Consider the following 19200-nt stretch of genomic DNA (forward strand, 5'->3'; position numbering starts at 1 on the left):
GGCAGCCGCCGCCGACGACGCAGCGCGCACCCCAGCGGCGCGGCGAATCATCGCAGACTGCACACGGGACAGCATGGTGTTGCGATGGAGGTGTGATAAGTGCGTGTTTAGGAGTGGGTGCCAGGTGTATGGCACACAGGCGGGCACACGACAAGAGGTCAGAGCTCGTCGTACTGGGTAAGGAGGAAGAAGAGCTGAGAACGAGCGGAAGGAAGAAGAGCAAGACCACACGTCTGGGTGCGCTGTCGATGTTCGAGCACGAACGGGTTTGTGAGGCACGTCTGATGTATGTGTGTGTGCGTGTGTGTTTGCGTGGGATCCGGCATCCAGCGAAGAGTGTACAGCGACGCGCACACGCGCGGAGATGGAAACGGTGGGGGAGGGGGAAGAGAGTGCGAGAAACACAGAGAAGTACAGAGAAGCAGTTGCAATGTTGGCAACAGCGGTGGAGGGGGCGAGGCCTAGTGGGCGCCGTCATCGCCTGCGAAGACATGGTAAAGGTCAGCTGCTCGAGGAAGTGATGTGGAGGGGAACGAAAATCACATCTGATCTGAGGAGAGCCTATTCGCTTGCACAGAGGGAGATCGATGCACGAGCAACACGAAGCACAGTTGGGTGGCCTGCAGTGCGCCGGCGGACTTGCTCATCTGTGTGCGCGTGAGTGATGGGGTGCTGCGCAGGAGGCAGATGAGGGGAGGTCCCCACCCACCACCCCACCTCCTCGCCGTTCCCCCCCCCGCGCACCGAAGCAATCCCACAAGCCGAGTCTCACGTTACCTTCGCTTGGTGCGCGTGGTGGCTGTTCTTGCTGTTGAAAAGGAGAAAAAAACAGAAATAAAGCGAAAACAGAAAGAGACCAAAAGACGAGAGCGCGCGCCCTGCGCACCTCTGCACGCAGATCCGCGCACACGCACCACCTGGGCCGCCAATGTCTCCCTCTCCCCAGGCACGCCCTCTTTACTCGGCAGCCGGAGCAGCGGCAGCCGCCTCAGCCGGGGCGGCCTGCACGATGCGCGTGTACACGCGGGTCTTGCTGGAGCACGACACCAGGCGGATGAGCTTTTCGCGGCACAGCTGCTTGAGGCCCGCGGCGGCGATGGAGACGGCAATCTTGAGTCGGTCGGAGATGATCGACGGGGTGATGAGTTTGTACTTGGGCACCTCGCTGCGGAGCTTGTCGTACGTCTCCTTGTCGAACATCACGGCGTTCTGCAGAGCCTCGCGGGACTGGCCCTTGCTCCACTTCTTCGTGGTCTTCTTCGCGCCCTTGTTGGCGGCCTCCATCTTGGCCTTCTTCGTCTGGCCAGCCTTCGGCGGCATGATTGCAGCGATGGGGAGGGGGACACGAGTAGGCTTCACTTTTTTGACGGTAGAACCGAAGAAGGGCAAGGGCAAGGGTAAGGGCGTGCGTCGGTGTGCGGATGAATCGTGGAGTGTGCCGTCCACACAAGGTGTCGAAACACGACAGCAGCCATGTCCGAAGATGTGACATACGCGCGAAAAGCGCCAAGCGTGAAGGGGCGAGGAGGTTTTGGATAGTGAGGAAGGCAGAGATTGAAGAGAGGGAGAGGGAAGCAGAAATGGTGTGAGCGCGGGCAGTATTCCATCGCGCTCGCGTGTGCGCGTGTGCGTAGCGCTCCGTAAGAAGGGCCTGATTCGGCGCACACGAGCACCAGGCACGCACACGAGGGTAGGTGCTGCGTCTTTATCAGTTCGCACTGCGCACTCGACCAACCTCTGCGGTCGTTCTGTGATTCGCCCTCGTTCGCCACCCTCCCCTCTTGATCCCGCCGGCCGGCGCGTGTATCTGCGCGGGTGCGAAAAGGAGGGAGAACACAATAAAGCGTCTGGAGCTGAGACGGCGAAGCCGCCAAGCGCGGGTGCTGTTCCCGCGCTGCGCACACACACACACACACACGCACGAGCGTCAGCATCACCGTGGTGCTTCTTATCGATCGATGCAGTAGATGGCATGGGGAAAGGGAGAAAGGAGTACCTCCCGCTCGTGTTCAGCGACGTCGCTCTTGCAGGTAGGACGCGATGGCGCCGCCCAAGCATGCCACTACCCGCGGGTTGACGGCGTTGCCAATCAGCTTGTAAACGGCACCGGATGGCACCTGGCGGAGCACTGCAGCAGGAATCACAGCAGCACCCGGTGGAGTTGCGCCATCAGCGCTTGACGAAAGCTGCGTCGTGTCGTGCGGAAGAAGGAAAGTGTCCTCGATTCCTTGCAAGCGCGCGCACTCGCGCAGCGCGAAGAACCGCAGCGGTGGAGGCGGCGGCGCCGGAATCGCCGGGTTCTCTGAGCCGCCAGCGCGCACATCATCGGCGTCGTCCCCTGGCTTCAGCGGCGTCTTCTCCAGTAGCATCGCCACGACCTCATGCTGCGTCCGCTCTGATGAAAAAGGCACAAACTCGGAGTAGAGTTGATAGCTCGTGCGGTAGCTACCCAGCAGGGTGCGGGCCCGCCCTTGCACGTCGCACAGACGCCACAGTGGGTTCTGCCGGTACGTGCGACTGCGTCGAACCGCCTCCCATTGAGCGGAAGTCAGCTGAACGTCACCGTGTGCGGAGCTGTGGGCCGCGCTCTTCTCTCCGTGTGATGTGCTAGTTGGCTCATCCTGTATTGAGCGGCCTTGTGGTGTTGAGTACGACAAGTCCACAGTTGAGGGGGCCACAAGCAGCTCCTGGACGATGCGGTATGGCGAGTCCAGAGAAGCGGCCTTGATTCGTTGAAGGGCATCAGCAACAACTCGGGCTGCAGCCGCACTTGCCTCCCCATCGTCAGCGCGAGGCAGGGCGGACTGACAGAGGGCGCGATCAAGGGGCACCGCACGTGCCGGCACCAGAGGTGAGGCGACCCGGAAGCCGAAGAAGTACACTCGCTTTCGCGTCTGCGGTGTTAGGGCGCCGCCATCCACGACCACATGCTGCACCTCGTACTCCAACGCGACATCCTCGGCGGTTGGCGTGGACAACGCCGACGCCGGGCGGCGGAGCCGGGCAAGGATCACAGCGAGCTGCGCGCCAGCCTCCACCTCGACAAGATGCTCCACATTCTCCAGCAAGAATGCTGTCGGTCGAGTAGCAGCCAGTACCCGCACCACCTCGTAGAACAGCCACCCCTTGTCCGCGTGCAGCCCTGCAGCGTCGCCAGCCTTGGCGAAGCTCTGACACGGGAAGCCGCCTGTGAGCACGTCGTGCGTGGGAAAGAAGGCGCTGGGTATCTCGGTGATGTCGCCGACGAGGAACGGCACAGAGCGCGCTGTGGCGTCAGGAAAGCCTCCCTCCATCGCTGCGTGGTCCTCGGCTGCTGCGGAGGCGGCAGCGGACAAGGCGGTCCCGCTGCGGAGGCGGCCGCCGCCGCGCTGAGTGAGTAAGCCTCTGGTGTCTTCTCCGGGATCTTCTTGCTTCGCGTTTGGCAGCTGTAGGGCGGCTGGACAGTCGTGCAGGCAGCGGTGGTTGAGTGCGTAGACGATCTGCGCAGGAGGCGCGAACTCCACGGCGAAAGCGGCACGGCCACCAACGCGCTCCAGGCCACTGCGGAACATGCCAATGCCTCCAAACAACTCGGAGAACGTGAAAAACGGACTGCAGACGGTGTTGGCATCTCGAGAGAGGCCCCCCGGCGGAGCGCTACTGCGCTGGAGGGTGGCAGCCGATAGTGATGGCGCACCCGCTTCCGATGATGGCGACGCACACGGGCTGTCTGCCGCCGCCTCATCACGTTGGGCGAGGCGGTGGTGACGCTGCAGCAATGCTGCGCGCCGCATCGCTGCGAGCGCAGATGGCATCTCCGCTAGCACCGGGCAGCACACACGGTGGAACCGCCGGACGCCCCGGATGTAAGCCACCGGTGTAGATGATTTCATCGACTCGTGTCCGTCAGCACCGTCACTTTCGGTGCTGGGGCCGCCACTCGATCCATCAGAAGAGAGAAGCGCGCGAAGCTCCGTCTCCGCAAACTCGCCGACTACGTGCGCCGCCATGTACAGTGGCCACCTTGTGCCTGCTCGCTCCGCACAGGGGACGCGCAGCAGCGAAAGAAATTCTTCACCTTCGACGGAGTCGCGCGCTGTGATGAGCGCACACCGTTCACACATCACTGCTGGGGCAGATGCGCGCGCACTAGTCAAATGCGCCTCAGACGTGAAGAGACTTGTGGGCGGAAGTGCGCTGATGCCATCGTTTCCTGAAAGCCCTGTCCTCCTCCCCGTCTGCGTGGCCATCACAAGCTGTACTGCCTCGGCCTCGGTCGTCTCACGAAGGTGCACCAGCGTCTCCCTCAGGCCGCAGGCCGCGTCCTCAGTGGCGCCGCCCCCATGCCCTTCAGGCGCGCTCGCCGATAGCCTGATCTCCAGCGCATCCGCCACCTCGGCAAAGTGCTCGCCGTCGAACACAGTGACGTTACGCCCTGGCTTCAGTCGTCGGGCCGCGCGCAGCCGCGCCACAAGAGGCGCCAGCTCTTGCTTCGAGCGGACCACGAAGACACCAGCTGGGTACGAAGGCGGGTAGGACCTCGCGGACGCCATCGTCGATGCGGTCTCTAGCCATCACGCGTGCGCGCATACAGGTGTGAGGTGGACATCGTTGTGCATGGAAGGAGAGAAGATCGGAACGGGAGCAGAGGGTAGCGGCCGAGGTTGTAATAGCAGCATAAAAGAGAAAACAAGATGGGAAGCAACCAGAGCGTACGGCGGCGTAGAAAGCAGAGGCGTGCTGAGGAGAGGAAGGGGGGGAAGGACTGCAGAGGGCTGAGCAAACCGTTGTGTCCGCCCCCCCCTCACTCTGGCCATATTTACCGCTTCGAGTGTGTGCGTGCGTGTATGCAAACTCCCTCGAAGGTGAGCAGGGGGTGTGTGGGTTGAGAGGGGGCTGCACGGAAGGCACTGCACACCAGGATGCCTCCTTTCGAGCGAGATGGGGACGGAACAGGTTGCGCACACGCACAGAGGAAAGAAGAGCAAAACGAGGGGAAAGGTGGATCAGCTGCCAAGCCTCGCCACACTCTCCCCTCCCACCTGCACAGCTCTCATGTTCTTTCTCACTACCTCTGCCCCCCCTTCTTCCCGCCGCCACGGTGTATGTGCCCCTATTGTAAGGGGCCCATACCACCACCGCTACAGCCCTTCAACTGCGCCAGTCATCTACACGCATATGCATATGTGTGTCTGTGTGTACATACCCCTGTGCGGGTGTGTGTGCATTGGCCCGCATGCACGGCGCGCGCATGGCACCAAGGGCAGCGCGGCCCGATTTTTTCGTCGGCTTCGTTTATAGGGTGAGGGAGAGCGAAAAGAAATGCGCTCACGCAGGCGTCATCGGCGGCATCGCCACCATCGACGTCCTTCGATCACACGCACTCTCTGCCGTTTTTTTTTTTAGTCGTTGCAAGGCGTTAGCGCGAAAAGAAAGAAGAAACAAAGTTAACGTGGAAAGCCCCGGATGACGCGGGAGATGTGGGGGGGGGGAGTCCTGCACACGCCAAGGCACAGGCGCCCCCCACCACCACCTCCCTCCCCCACTGGGATGCACGCCATCAGATCATGCGCTGTAGCATGGAACACACCCAGAGAGCGGCCGCCGCACACGCACACACACACTCCCCACCGCCTCCCTGCACCGGCGTCAGCGGCTTCGCTTACGCCGCGAAGACATTAAAATGCTCACACAAGTGTGGTCGCCGCTCAGCTCCTCTACCGGCAGCTCTCGAGCCCCGACAGAAGCACGGATGCAAGCACGCCCACACTCGCACATCTGCCTTGTTCAAGTGTGTACACTGGTGGTGCGCGCCCTCAGTTGCCGAATCGGCGTACCTTCCAGCAGAGGGGAAGGGCCTCCAGGGTCTTCTCGAGGTTGCGCTCCAACACCAACACCTCCGTGCCACCCTTTATGAGGAAGGCAGCCTCCACGCACATGCGGCGCACCATGTGCCAGCTATCCCCCGTAGCGACAAGGAGACCACGGCTGAAGTAGCCAAGGTACCTGTATGAGGCGGCGACGGCTTGGGCGGTGGTCTTAGTACCGTTGCTCGACGAAAACGCTGCGATGCGGGCAATCCAGCGCACATCATGTGGCAGCGTCGCCGACAGTGGTGTGATGGCTGCCGAGGATGAGTGCAGCGTTGAGCCTACGAAGTACCGCTGCCGCAGCGTGGACAAGCCAATCAGGGCCTCGCAGGATATTGCCTTCGCCGGCGCTGACGAGGCCGACGCCTCCACCCTTGCCCTCTTCAGTGTCCGCTCTACACCATCGTGACTGTCATCATTGACCCTCTTGCTCAACGCATCCTGCAGCAGCGGCAACTCCTGCGCCAGCTCGTACACGTCATCCAAATCGGCGACCAGGGAGTCCGCTTCGGGGGTGCCATCGGCCATGAGACGCATGCGGCAGCTGCCTCGGTGACCGTAGATGACAAGCTCCTCGTCCTCTGTTGCGTCAGGTGCCGGGCCACTACTGCAACTCCTGGTAAGCGAAGCTGCAGCTGTTGGACGGCACAGTACCCGGTAGGGACGCAGCGAGTCGTCGGGGAGCCGCTTCCCGCGAACCTGCACGGGAGTGTGCACGACCGGATACCCGTCAGCGAGAGTAACGCACGTGACGCTGTCGTCGTAGAGGATGTAGAGTCGCTGCGACGCGGGCAACAAGGCCGATGCGTCTGCGGTCGTCTCTTCACTTGCACCCGCGCTAGCCTCCTCTGCCGATCCCGCGGCAGCAGCGGTACCCGACCAGCAGACGTCGACCACACCGCTGCGCGCCGGCAGCTCCAGCACTGCCTCGAGCCTTGACACAGACATTGCCGCATGTGCACGCCACACCACCTTCAGCAACCCAATGCGCTCCTCTGTGCTGAAGACGATGTAGTTGAGCTGGCGATCGCACCACAGGCCGGAAAGGTGGAAGCGGCCATCGAGACGGTGGCCGAAGAAGGGCACCCAGTGACGGGCGGCGCTGTCCATGTGGAAGACCTCGATGGTGTCGAAGCGGGATTGCAAGAGGAGCTCGCGATCGACCGCGTAGGCAAACTGCTGCGTCGTGACCACCACGTACATCGCCGGCAACGTGAACAGCTGCGCCGTCGGCGCGTACATGATCGTGCCGTCGCGCGACGCAGACAAGATCAGTCGGCGATGCGGCAACAGCGCCAGCTGGCTCGCCTCGTGATAGTGTGTGCGGCGCTTCACCTCCGCCGGATACCAGTCGCCCTGTTCGTTGCAGCGGTAGCTCCGAAGGCTCTCGTGCCAGCCGGACGCGTATACAACAGCGTCGCCCTGCACCGCCAGCGTCGACACCGGTCCCTTGTGCTGCGAGAAGGTTTGGAAGACGTGTCCGTGCGCGGCATCGAGCAGCACGACGTCGCCCATCGACGTCCCGACAACAGCACAGGGGCGCTGCGTCCCGCCGACCACAGCGCAGCTGAGAGCGATGCCCTTCGCTAGTTTCGTGGTCCAGAGAGACTCGTGCTCGGCCAAACCGCGTGCACGGCTGGGAGCGGCAGCCTCGCCGTCCTCCTCCGCGGCGCCGACGCCGACAGAAGACCCTTGCGACGACACGCCAGCAGGCAAGCGCCACGCATGTACGTTACCGGCGTCGTCGGTGCCGACCGCCATGCGCAGCGACAGAGACGTCGTCACAGACAAGGCACGGTCGGCGCCGCTGATGCCGGGTACGACGCGCACCAGCTCCAGCTGTGGGGCCGCGCCGTCTCGCTTACACGTGAGGCGCAGCTGCTGCCAGCTCCCGTCTGCCATGGCGGCGTAGATGCATGCAGCACTCACCGCGTGCAGAGCCCAGATGGCGCCACCGCTGCGCTGGTGCAGCGCAATGGGAACGAGCAGCTCCGCGTCATAGACGACGATCTGACCGGACATCATGGAGGCGAGGAGCACGTGGCGGGCCGCTGACGCTGCTCCGGACTTCGACACCGAGGACGACGACGACACTGATGTCGGGACAGTCACGTAGGCCAGTCCTGAAATGGTGCGGTGCGTCTGGCCGCCCGTGTGGCGGCGCCGTACAAACTGCGGAACGCCCTGGAAAAACGCCACGTCGTAGCGCACGAGCGAACCGTTCTCACGCGCAACGATGAGTTCCTGCTCCGACGGATGCACCGCGAGGCAGAGAATGCCGCTCACGTCCGGCGCGATCACCTTTGACTCACGTATGAAGCGCTCGACGAAGTGCGCCTCTGCTGAGGATGTCGCCGACGTGAATGTCGACACGGCCGCGCGGGCACGGCTGCGACGCACACTGCGGCTTCGTGCAGACTTCGAGGACTTGACCGTCCCTTCAGCGGCAGCGCTAACGCCGGCGTTTACGTTCGCGGCACCTGCAGCGGCAGTCGATGCAGCTTTTCGTCCCGGTCCCGTAGACGCCGGCGTGGCGCCCGCAGAGGTGCTGCTGTTCATAACGCCGCTGGCGCCCCGCCTCGCGGGGCTCGCCGACAGCGGTGATCGCAAGGGCGTCGGCCTCTCGTGCCGGGAGGGCGATGGCGGCGGCGAAGTCGGTGAGACCGGAGATGCGGGAGTTGTCAGCGCCGTCGACGCCGCCGCAGCGGTGCTGTTCGCCTTTGCACTCGCAGCCTTCTCGCTGGGGCTCTGCTGGTTTTGGGAGGCTGAGGAGCGTCGTTGAGGGGCCCTGCTGGAGGCCGGTGCCGGGCTGTTGGCGGGGGCGGGTGGTATCGCCTGAGGCGAGGAGGCGAACGAGCTCTCGCGCGCCTGCTTGACGGTGCTCTGGCTACGCTGCACTTCAGGGGTGTACAGCTGCGGCTGAGATACTTGCGGCTGCTGTTGCCGCTGCGGAGTAGAGGAAGAGGAGGGCGCCAGACTTGGGTCGCCAGCCACGGAGCTCCTCTTGATTGGGGTCGTCACCGACTGCGGCCGCGGAGACCGGTTAGTGGACGGCTTTGCTGGGGAGGCTGCGGCGCGTTTGGTAGGCGTCAGTTTCGCCGCTGGCGGCGCAGCTGCTGCTGCAGCGGAGCGCTTCGTCTTTCTGGGAAGCATACGTTACTCGCAGAGACGCACCGGCAAGGGTACTTTGAGTGTGTAGGTTTATGTGTATATCGGTGGGAAGACAGAGGAGGACCACTGGAGACGAGGGCATCGACAGTGCAGTGTTGCCGAGAGGGAGAGTGGCGAGATGGATCGAAAAAAGAAGGTGGGTGATGGCGGAGAAGGCTCAAGTAGAATGTGCGCGTGCAGCGGAAGGGGAAGGGGGGGTCATTCAAGGCTGATGCATGTGAGAGTCTGTGGGCACGTGCATGTATGCGTGTACGCCTAGGTGAGGTGTGTGCGCTGACACACGCGAGGCCGTTTTACGCTCGCCCGGTTGAGCGTGGGTGTCTCTGTGCATGCGTTATACGGGCAGGGAACGCGAAAGTCGTGCAGTGGGACACTGATATAAAGGAAGGGGGGCAGTGGAAGCCACAGGAGAACGAAGATTACAGCTCACAGGCACAAAGAGATGCGCGCGCATCCCTTCGTGTCAGCACCATCTCACCCCTCCTCTGCCCCCCACACGTTTGTAGAACCGCAGCTTGCTGAGCCCCCTGGTCCTCCTCAGACCTTTTTCACACTGCGTCGGCGCGCAGCTTCTCCAAGACACTGCGGCTGAAGAGCGGGATGTACGGGTGCCGCTGCGTATTCCACGTCACGTCCACCTTTGCAGGCGCTGTCGCCGCCGAGGCGGCCGTATCGTCCCCTCTGATCGGTGGCGCCAAAGACGAGTACATTGAACACTCCTCGAGGGCGCGCTGATACGGACTGGCGGAGAGCAGCGCCACGGGGGGCGGCGGCCCTGCCGCCGGAGCCACGCTCGGCGTCAGCACCACAGCCAGATGCACGCACCACGCGGCCCCGTCACCACCAATGCTATCGGAATGCGTCTGCAGGTGGAGTGCAACATCGCCCACGGCGCTGGCAAAGCTACGCTGGAGTGCGCGCAGCTCCCTGGCGAGGTCCTCCTCGGCGGCTGCATCGGTCGCAGACTCGAGGACGGCGTACCGAGCGAGCAGTGCATCCGTGTTGGCGGCGTCTCCCACAACGGCAGACGCCGAAGCCAAAAGTGTGGCCGATGTCATCAGGCGCACCTGTCCGTAGCGCTGCACAACGCCGCGAACCCGGCGCCCGCCGCGCTCAAGATACGCAGTCACCTCACAGCCCACGGTAGGCAGGTACAGCCACGGCTGCAGGCAAATCGTCAGCTCCGCCGCTCTCGTGGCGGGCGACGACGACGACGGCAAAGGAGAGGACAACGCGTGTGTTTGGGCCTCGCCACTGTCGATCGCCTCACTGCGTCGACGCAGCGCCTCCCGCACGCGGTGACTGCCGCACAACATCCGCAGCACGTCTCGCGCGCTGTGGCATCTGTTCAACTGATTCATGTGGTACCACAGGCGCTGCGTGTACACATCGCGCTCCAGCGGCGTGGGTGCACCATTCGCCGGGAGCGGGCACCGCTGACGGAGAAGCCGCCGGCCGTCCGCGGACTCGACACTCCAGTCCCACGGCGCACCGCCAGGGCAGCTCAGTCGCGGAAAGAACGCCATGGACTCGCCGGCGACAGCAGCAGCAGCAGCGGCCCGCCGCGCCTGAAGGGCATCGTCGATGCGCTGAAGAACCGCCTGGTAGGTGGGGTGAGCCTCCAGCTTCTCGAGCGCTGGCAAAGACGCGGACGACGGCGCTTCGCACGCGAGCTGGCTCAGCAGCTCTACCTCTTCTGCTGACACCGGCACGTACGTGCAGTCTTTCATGGCCATGGAAGCCGGCGTTAGAGCTGCCCTCGCCGCCTCCGCTGAGGAGAGCAGATGCCTCACGACTGCCTGCTGTTCGCGGGTCAGACGAGCGCCGGCTTCATCTTCCTCGATTCTTGGCCGCTTGCGCACTGTCCTCTGCACCTCGGCCTTATGCAACCTCAAGCACGAGACCCCGAAGAAGCAGTCCTCGCCCGCCAGCGTTCGCGCACACCACTTAGCAACCGCGCGGCCGCGATACACAAGCTCCAGGCCGCGCGTATCAGCAAGCTCTTCCTTGCGCACCTCCTCGCCCTCCACCATCAAGAACGGCTTGTAGACGGGCTCCGGTGGGCAGGGCTTCTCCTTCTCTATGATGCGCAGGCGCAACGGCGGGTATTTGCGCCCCGGCTGCTCTGGAGTGATATCCGCCTTACACGCTGCCAGTGCCTCGCCCTCGGAGGCGTACAAGGCCAGCGCGTAACCCTTCGACTCGAGATGCATGACGAGCATCACGCCAGACGAGTGCTCCACGAGCAGGCGGCGCAGGCGTTCATAGCGAAGGTCGAACTTCGAGACCACCGCCGCGGCGGCGCCACTGCTGTCCTTATCACCTTTGATTATAGGCTCCAGTAGGAAGGCTGGGATGTCGCTGATGAAGACGAAGGTCCGCATCCTGTGTGCCTGCCTGGGGGGGGGGGGAGAGGAGCCGGATAGGAGGTGAGGTGACCGGCAACTCCTTTGCATTACACCGGCAAGCGCTATGCCACCTCCCGTTCCTAATCCGCTACTGTCTGTCACGTGTGTACCTGATGAGCACAGAGACGTTTGTGCGTGTTGGCAGAGGCGGGGGGACGCAGTGATACTGTGCGAGAGGGAGACGTGGACAGAAGAATGACGCGGAGGATGGTAGTGTAGTAAGAGACATACACACACAGAGCGAGGCGCGGGTGCGAGGGCGGCGGTGGCGGTGGAAGGGAAGCGGCAGTGGTGACCGTCGAAGGAGACACAGAAAAGAAAGGAGCGGAATGGAGGAGCTGAGCGCACGTACCTCACGGCCGGAAAAGATCGCTCCTCGAGCGCCATCAGCACCCACCGCCAGTGCAGCCGTAGGGAAGTAGGACAACAAACAACCCGTCCGTCTTGTGTTGATGTCGGACTGTCGTAGGTCGGCTCGTTGCGTCGGAGATGCTGCTGGGTCTTCTCTGTCTTTGGGCTTCCACGAGTTCATCATCGCTTCGTGCGCGCAACGCACACGCGGAGAGATCAGCGCTCACGCATGCAGGGGCCAAATAACGCAAGACGAAACCGACAAAGAGCAGCGTAGATTCGAGATGCAGCATTCGCTTGTGCGCCTTGGTGTCTGTAGCGCGTTCATCACACATTAGTGGTGAGGGGAGGGGGAGAGGGAGGGCAGATGCAACGCGCATTGCAGTGTGGTGTGCACACGATGTGCACGGAGCACTTCAGCAGCGAGAAAGAGAAGACACACCAAAAACGCCTCTTTGAGACGCAGGCGTGCGCGCGCACGTGCGTAGCGGAGCAAACATCAGCACCAAAGTAGATGATCGAGTCCGTCTAGCTCTTCCCTTCTCTCACCGTCGCTGTCGAGGAGGGAGGGCGATGGAGAAGGAAGGAGAAATTGTGCTCAAACGTTATCACCGTCGTGGCCGTTGTCGGCGCCGTGGTCCTCTTCCCTCGGTAAACCCAATGCTGGCTGGGGAAGAAGAAAGTCGCCGCTGTCATCAATGTCTGCAGCGCCATCGAAAGCCGACTCCGGTGCGCCGCACAACGAGTCCAACACTGTGTGCCACTGCGCCGCGCTGCTTTGTGCGTGCCGCTGCACGAAGATGATGTGCTCCAAAACGACGTCGCTCATGCGGTAGAGGTCCTCCAGCGCGGACGCGATCGACCCGACCATGAGCGCAGTCTTGCGGTACTCATCGCTGGCAGCCTCGCTCGCGATGATGGCCAGTTCCAATGACGCGTCCAGCGGACGCAGTCCTCGGCGAGTGCAGTCGTAGAAGTACTCCACGGCGTCGTCCCAGTGTTGGGTACACACGTAAGTGAGCAGCACCGTGTACGCAAGCTGTGAGTTGTTGGTGCGCCGGTATTGGTGAGCTGCAGCCAAGGCGCGACTCCAGACACCGCATTGCAGCGCTGTCTTCACGGCCAGTATCACCAATCGAGGAGCCGGGGCCGCCTGCGTGAGCACGCTCTGTCGCAGCACACGAAACGCCGTCTCCCACTGCCCGGCCTCCGCGCAGGCCTGCAATGCCGCCGCTGTCGCGTTCACGTCGGGGCGCTGCCGCTGCGACATGCGGAAAAAGTACGAGAGCGTCACCTGCCACGGTGCACCGCCCTTCAGAGCTGTCTCGAGGACCGTCGACGAGGCGGCGTATGGCATGCAGTGCGACTCCACTGCCTTTTCGTAGAGCAGCGTGGCCTGCATCCAGGCGCCGGCGCGGTGCAGCACCCGCAGCGCGTTCTCCACGGCAGCCTGCTGCCCCTTCGCGACTTCGTTGGCGTGCTGCGGGCGGTGCACGCGGCGCGCGGCCTCGACGAGCGAAGGTGCTGCCTCCACCGTGAAGGCCACCAGCGTCCCGGTGTCGTTTTCGGTCTGTGTCACTACAGTTCGCTGTGCCGATATGCCCCCCTCATCAGCACGTGCCCCGGCCTGCCTCGGCGGCGGCAACAACGCCTGCAGCTTTGCCGTGTTGTCTGCGCACAAGGAGCGCCACGCCTGCTCGTGATTGAACGGCAGCGGCAGTGCTGTCGTGGGAAGCCATCGAAGCGCCTGCATCCACAATGCCGGCGTGTGCAGCATGGCATACCGCGCCGTCTGAACCACGTGTGCTAGCTCGGGCAGAATGGAAGCTCTGTCTCCGTGGAAAAGCAGGTGGAAGGGGGACGATGACGCGGCTGCACGGGCCGCGGTGGACAGCTGTGAGTCTCCCGACCTGGCTGCATCGAGAAGCGCGGCGAGCGACTCGAGCTCCTCGCTGGTAGTCGGAGGCACTGCCGTTGTACGGGCGGAGCGTGATGGCGCTGTCCTCTCACCAGCCGCAGGAGCGGGAGCGGTGGTGAGAATAGCAGCATCGTCCGACTCTGCATCTGCACGTGATTCACCCAAGGATAGCGCTGGAGTCGGGGAGGCGTTGGCGACGGCATTTTCGTCGCGCCGCTGTGTTGCGTAACGAAGAAAGCACGCGGCTGCCTCGGACCACTGGCTGCGCCGCGCCGCCTTCGTCATCTGGGCAACCGTCTTTGCCATCGAGGTCCGCTCCAGCAGGCCACAGCACAGCTGTGCAGCGTAGCGCTGGGCGCGCCGGCACTGCCACGCCAGCTCCGGCCGCTCCGCCGCGACGCTTTGATGAAAGGAAAGACCTGTGTGCCACAGTCCGTGCTCAAGCGTCGTCTGCAGCATTTCCTCCACAAGACGAGCGGCGCCGCCGCGGGAGTGCGCGGAGCACTGCACGGCCAGGCGTACGAGCGGTCGCCGCTGCGCATCACCCAAGTCGCGCCACACATCCGCCTCCACCAGGAGACGCACCACATGCGGCGCGCCGCCGACCTGCACGCGAGACGGCGCCTCCGCAAACGCCTGCAAGGCCCGGCTCCAGTTGCCCTCGAGGAGCAGAGCGAGAAGAACGCGATCCGCGTGTGCGGTGGCGTCGGCCGACACTGACGCTGGCGCCTCTTTCTCAAACGAAGGGGCCGCAAAGCTGTCCGGCAGAGCCGCCGTGGCCTCATCGTGTGTCGCGCTCGGGCTTGCCTTTGCTGGGCTGCGCTGGTGGTGCTGATGTCGCCGTGGTGCAGCCCGGACGGTCAACATCCTCACTGCTGTCTCAAGTGCTGTTATCGATACGGCGGAAAGGGTCAAGGGCGTGTGCAGCGCGGGCGCGGGGGACAGGCCGGCCGCCTGTTCAGTGAGGGCGCCTGGAAAGGCATGACGTCGCCCCTCGCTGTCCTGTGCGATGCGCTGAACCAGCCACAACTGGCTTCGTGAGCCTAAGGGGGTGTATGGCAGTAGCGCCAGGCACTGCTGCCAGGTGAAGGCGCGACGGAACGGCCGCTGCACAAGGGCGGCAACGGTGTACGCGGACAGATACGGAGCCAGCATAGGAAGTGGTGCGACGAGACGGCGGGTGTCAACGAGACTCTCCCCCACAGAGGCCTCTGCCTGGAGGGCGAGAGCGTACGCCACCTCTTCCCGCACGCGATCTGCCTCCTCCTGTTTCGACCTGTCTCCGGTTTTTCTGGTGGCTGGGGAAGCGCGCACATTGTGCTCGGGGAGCCCGCCGCCTCCGCGGACCGCGTCCGCAGCATAGTCGCCAAGGTCATGCCCGTGTAGCTGCTGAGTAGCCAACGTGCTTAGCGCGTAGTTCCAGAAGAGAGCGATGTTGCGTGTGTAGCGAACAGCCCGCAGCATGGAGAGCATCTCCTGCGACACAAGGGACAAGAGCACCGCACTGCCGGCAACCGTGCTGGACGTAGTGCTGCGGTTGTGAGTCGCCACTCGAGGCGGCAGTTGTGCCGTCGCTGTGGCCTGCTGCGCGGCAGCGCCACTCGCAGTATACGCTGAGGAGGATAACAGCAGCACACGGCGAAGAGCAGCATGGGAGGTGGCGCAGAGTTGTTGAATGTAGTGCGTGCTGGCAGGACTCGCTGCGTGCCGCCGTGCCGGCAGCAGGTGCAGGAGCATCTCCTGTGCGCACTGCAGCGGCGGTCGCGACAGCGACCGTGTTACACGCAAGGATGCGGGGAGCGGACTCGATCGAGGGCTCTCAGGCACAACGCCCCAGTTTGCCCACTGCCTGCGTTGGTCCACCGACAAGTCGTCGCCTGCGTCGCCGCCGTCGTCGTCGCTGTCGTCCATTGGGTTCGCCTGCCTGTCCCGCAGCTGACGCAGCTCGGCTTCGTGCCGGCGCACCAGCTGCCGCGAGATGGTAAGCACCACGTAAAGGTCCTCCAAGCTCAGCATATCTGTCTGCCCGTGACGCACGTTTACTTGAAAGCCAATCAGGCACAGCACGGTTCGTATGTGGTGCGCCAGGCCTGCGCTGAAGCGCCAGACCTGCGAAGGGGACAGCCACCACCCGACGCCGTCGCGAGGGCTCACGCGTGGCGTTGTCGTAGCAGCAGAGGCAGCAGCAGCGTGGCGCGCAGCGTCACCGCAGATGCGGTTGCCCATCAGGCGGCGCAGCAACACGGCGTACTCTGTTATGCTCAGTACCCGCTGCGGCACGACTCCAGCGCGCACGACACGTTCAACGCAGCACATCCGATCCGGCACGACAACGTTCAGTGGCGCCTTCGAGCCACGACTCCCAACCGCCGCGGAAGCGGCCGGGTCGGCGTTTGCAGCCGCCAGGTCCGCCATCAACACGAAAACGGCGTCTGCATCAGCATTGCGCTCGTCGGTGGCCGAGCAGCTGCGAAGGAGGTGGGAAGCGTGTACGCCGCAAACAACCTCGCACAGCCGCAGCACCTCAGCGAGGCGCCCGTGCTGCGCCAAGACGTAGAAAAGCGTGTGGACCGTGTCGGTGCTCAAGCTTCGCAGGCTTGCCGCGTGTGCCGGAGAAGTCGCACCCGACGGAGTCGTGTCGCCGCCATCTACTGCCGCCGGTGGAGAGGGAGAAACTGCATCCAGCTGGGCGGGTGTCGAGGACGCGGTGGCGGCAAGCGGAATCACGCCAAGCGACTCACCGAGAACGGTGTTCCATGCTGCCATGCGCTCCGTCAGCCGCAGCGCATGTGACCAGGACTCGCGCTCGCAGCAGAGCACCGACTGGAGAACAGGCGGCGAGAAGCACAGGCGGCGGTGGAGGCTACGGCGCTGCCGCTTCTGCTGATCCTGTGCCGGTGCATAGGCCGGCGTTCGTTCCTCGGGGCCTGAACGTGTACGACGGTCAGGGTCGTTGTTGCGGCTTCCAAGGTGGCTTGCCACGTACGCACCCAGCAACCCGGAATCCTGCACCGCGTGCAGCGCGTCGCAGACGGCCGAAACCACGTCGCTCACGACACGACCCAGCAGCACCTCGCCGCCCGAGACAGCGTCGTCTCCATCACAGAAGCCGCCTGCGCCGCGGAGCTTCGCGGACGTTGGTGGCTGCGCATGCCGGGTAGTATCCTCAGGAGCATGACTTGCGAACGCGTTCGCCGCAGGCAAAGCCGACTCGGCCGCCATGCGGGCAAACGCGGCCGTGAGCGCGATGAGCGCTGTAGCACGTGACCCCACCTCCTCCGCCAGCTCGCTCTCTAGGAGACCGAGAGACGGGGCCAAAGTGCTGTCGCTACCACCTGCGCCTCTGCTGATGCGGCCGCGCGGGAGGCACCTCGCCATCGAGAGCGTCGATGGTCGGCGCGTGGCAGAGGCCGACCATCGTGGAAGTCGGCTGCTGGCCCTTGTGTGTGACGTCGTCCTCTGACAACCCTTTATCTTCCTCTCCTCTTCGCCCCCATCCTGCTTGCCGCCACTGCGGAGCACCATCGCAGAGGAGACGCTGTTCAGTAGCCCTCCTTGATCAGCCGCATCGACACCGTGCGCCGTCGATGCAGTGGCTGCGCCATAACCAACGACAGCACTGTGGAACTCGGGGTCGTCCTTTCGGTTGGCAGCAGCGGTCACGGCATTCGCATACGTGCGCACCTGATCAGCACACCACGTGAGCAGTGCGCACGTCTCCGCTGGCGTGAGTTCGACGGGCTGCGCTACACTGCGGTACACGTAGGGGCAGTGGCCCTGCCGATCAGGCAGCAGAAGTCGCAGCAGGGAAGATGATGGCTCGTCGGTGGCGCTTGACGCGGAGTCTGCGCGGCGAGACTGCGTGAGCTGATGCCGCACAAACGCCGACTGGCGTCGCAGATCGTCGTGCGCGACCCCGGTGACAGCCTCGTTCGCGTTGCTCGCCGCCTCTGAGACACACGCACTCTCGGCGCAAACCTTGAAGATGCTGTGCGTCAGCGACAGCGCCAGGGCCGTACGGCGGCCAATGCTGCGTAGTGGCTCCACCTCTTTCCCCGCGAAGTCCCCTGCGCCGGTACACTCGCTGGCGAGCAAGTACGCGAGGCGACGACGCAGGTCAAACAAGGCCTGCTGCTGACGGAACAAGGGTGGCGCTGTGCCGCTGCAGTAGTTGCCCTCACCATCCCTGTGCTCGGCCACCGATGCGTGCCAGCTGCTCGTAGAGTTGTCCTCGCGTGAAGGTGGTAGGGGCTCGCGGGGGCGGCTCGCGGTGGAGGGCGTGGCTAAACGCACGTCAAGGTCTGCCCAGGAGATAGAGGGGGCAAAGGCATGCGTGCCAGGGTGCCCTTCACGCCGCGGTGCAGGCCCCGCCGAGGCGAGCAAGCTGTCACGCATACTGTCGCTCTTTGGCGCCTTCAGTGGCGACGGTAGAAACGGAGCACTGTTTGCGGCGACGCGGCGGTGCCTCGCGCGCCTCTCTGCGCTCATAAAGTAGAGGAGGTCGGCGGCGCAGCGCTCTTGTCGAAGTACGCTCTCACGCGCGCGCCGAGCCAGCACCGCAGCAGCAGCAGGAGCAAGCCGCGGCGACTCCTGCGCCGCGGCCCATGGCCAACAAGAGCAGCTGGCCGGCAAGAGGTTAGTAGTGCAATAAGGAGGCTCGTCAGACGCTAGCAGCGCCTGTGAGGGGCCTTGCGCTCTCTGTGACGCGACAGATCCGCGAGTCGACGTTGATGCCTTTCGGTTGGCAGAGATGGAGAAGGCGACAGACAACACCGCGCAGCGGCGTCTCAAGGGGTGATGACGCAGTGCATGATGCTGCATGGAGAAGGCCGAGTGGGCGGAAGGACATGGAGAAGGGAAAGGGACCGAAGACAACAACAGACGTGGCGAGCCGCTGCGATGCATGCGAACGCACGCGGGCGGGCCGGAGAAGAAAGATACAAGAAGAAAGACGATAATGGAATGAGGGCGTGTATGGGTTTGGGTGCCGACGGTGGCGCGGCTGCACCCATACGTGTCTGTGCCTGTGTGTGTGTGTGTGTGTGTGTGTGTGTGTGTGTGTGTGTGCGTGCGTGCGTGCGGACGCACCCAGAGACTCTCCGACGTCTTCTGTGCGTAGTAGTGGGGAGGAGGAGAGAGAGAAAAGGAGTCCGGGGCGGAGGTGCTGTACTCGCCTGTGAGGGCGTTGAGCGCGCTTCGCACGATAAGGATGCGGATAGGGGGGAGATAACTGAGAGCAAGACGCCTTGTCGCCTGCCGAGCACCACCACTGATGTCGGTCTCCGGCACATCTTTATCATCGCACGTTCGTCTGTTCCTTGTTTTCTTCCTTTGCTCCTTTTTGTATGTTCACCGACACCTGGTGACGGTGACGACGATGCCGACGAAATTGCAGACGCAGAAAGGTTCACTAATCGAGCGCCGTCTCTCACTCCCGCCCCCTCCCACACAGACCCTACTCCCTCCTCCCCCTCTCTCTTGCTGGTGCTGATGCTGCTGCTTG

General features: G+C 63.7%; 5 protein-coding genes across 5 annotated transcripts; all 5 read right to left on the reverse strand.

Moving 5' to 3' along the window:
- Positions 1-957: 957 nt before the first annotated feature.
- On the reverse strand, positions 958-1320 carry LDBPK_251220 (ribosomal protein S25; the record flags this gene model as incomplete). Its single annotated transcript, XM_003861404.1, has 1 exon — positions 958-1320. One exon carries the CDS (start codon positions 1318-1320, stop codon positions 958-960), a length of 363 nt encoding a protein of 120 aa, XP_003861452.1.
- Positions 1321-2009: 689 nt separating this feature from the next.
- Positions 2010-4532, reverse strand: LDBPK_251230 (modification methylase-like protein; the record flags this gene model as incomplete). The annotated part of the gene is made up of 1 exon (XM_003861405.1): positions 2010-4532. The coding sequence occupies one exon, from the start codon at positions 4530-4532 to the stop codon at positions 2010-2012; it is 2523 nt and encodes an 840-aa protein (XP_003861453.1).
- Positions 4533-5795: 1263 nt separating this feature from the next.
- LDBPK_251240 (hypothetical protein, conserved) lies at positions 5796-9002 on the reverse strand (the record flags this gene model as incomplete). Its single annotated transcript, XM_003861406.1, has 1 exon — positions 5796-9002. The coding sequence occupies one exon, from the start codon at positions 9000-9002 to the stop codon at positions 5796-5798; it is 3207 nt and encodes a 1068-aa protein (XP_003861454.1).
- A 566-nt stretch (positions 9003-9568) lies between these two features.
- LDBPK_251250 (hypothetical protein, conserved) lies at positions 9569-11404 on the reverse strand (the record flags this gene model as incomplete). Its single annotated transcript, XM_003861407.1, has 1 exon — positions 9569-11404. One exon carries the CDS (start codon positions 11402-11404, stop codon positions 9569-9571), a length of 1836 nt encoding a protein of 611 aa, XP_003861455.1.
- A 973-nt stretch (positions 11405-12377) lies between these two features.
- LDBPK_251260 (hypothetical protein, conserved) lies at positions 12378-18602 on the reverse strand (the record flags this gene model as incomplete). The annotated part of the gene is made up of 1 exon (XM_003861408.1): positions 12378-18602. One exon carries the CDS (start codon positions 18600-18602, stop codon positions 12378-12380), a length of 6225 nt encoding a protein of 2074 aa, XP_003861456.1.
- Between the last annotated feature and the right edge of the window lie 598 nt (positions 18603-19200).

The sequence above is a fragment of the Leishmania donovani genome, chromosome 25 (assembly GCF_000227135.1).
Source record: "Leishmania donovani BPK282A1 complete genome, chromosome 25".
Taxonomy (NCBI): Eukaryota; Euglenozoa; class Kinetoplastea; order Trypanosomatida; family Trypanosomatidae; genus Leishmania; species Leishmania donovani.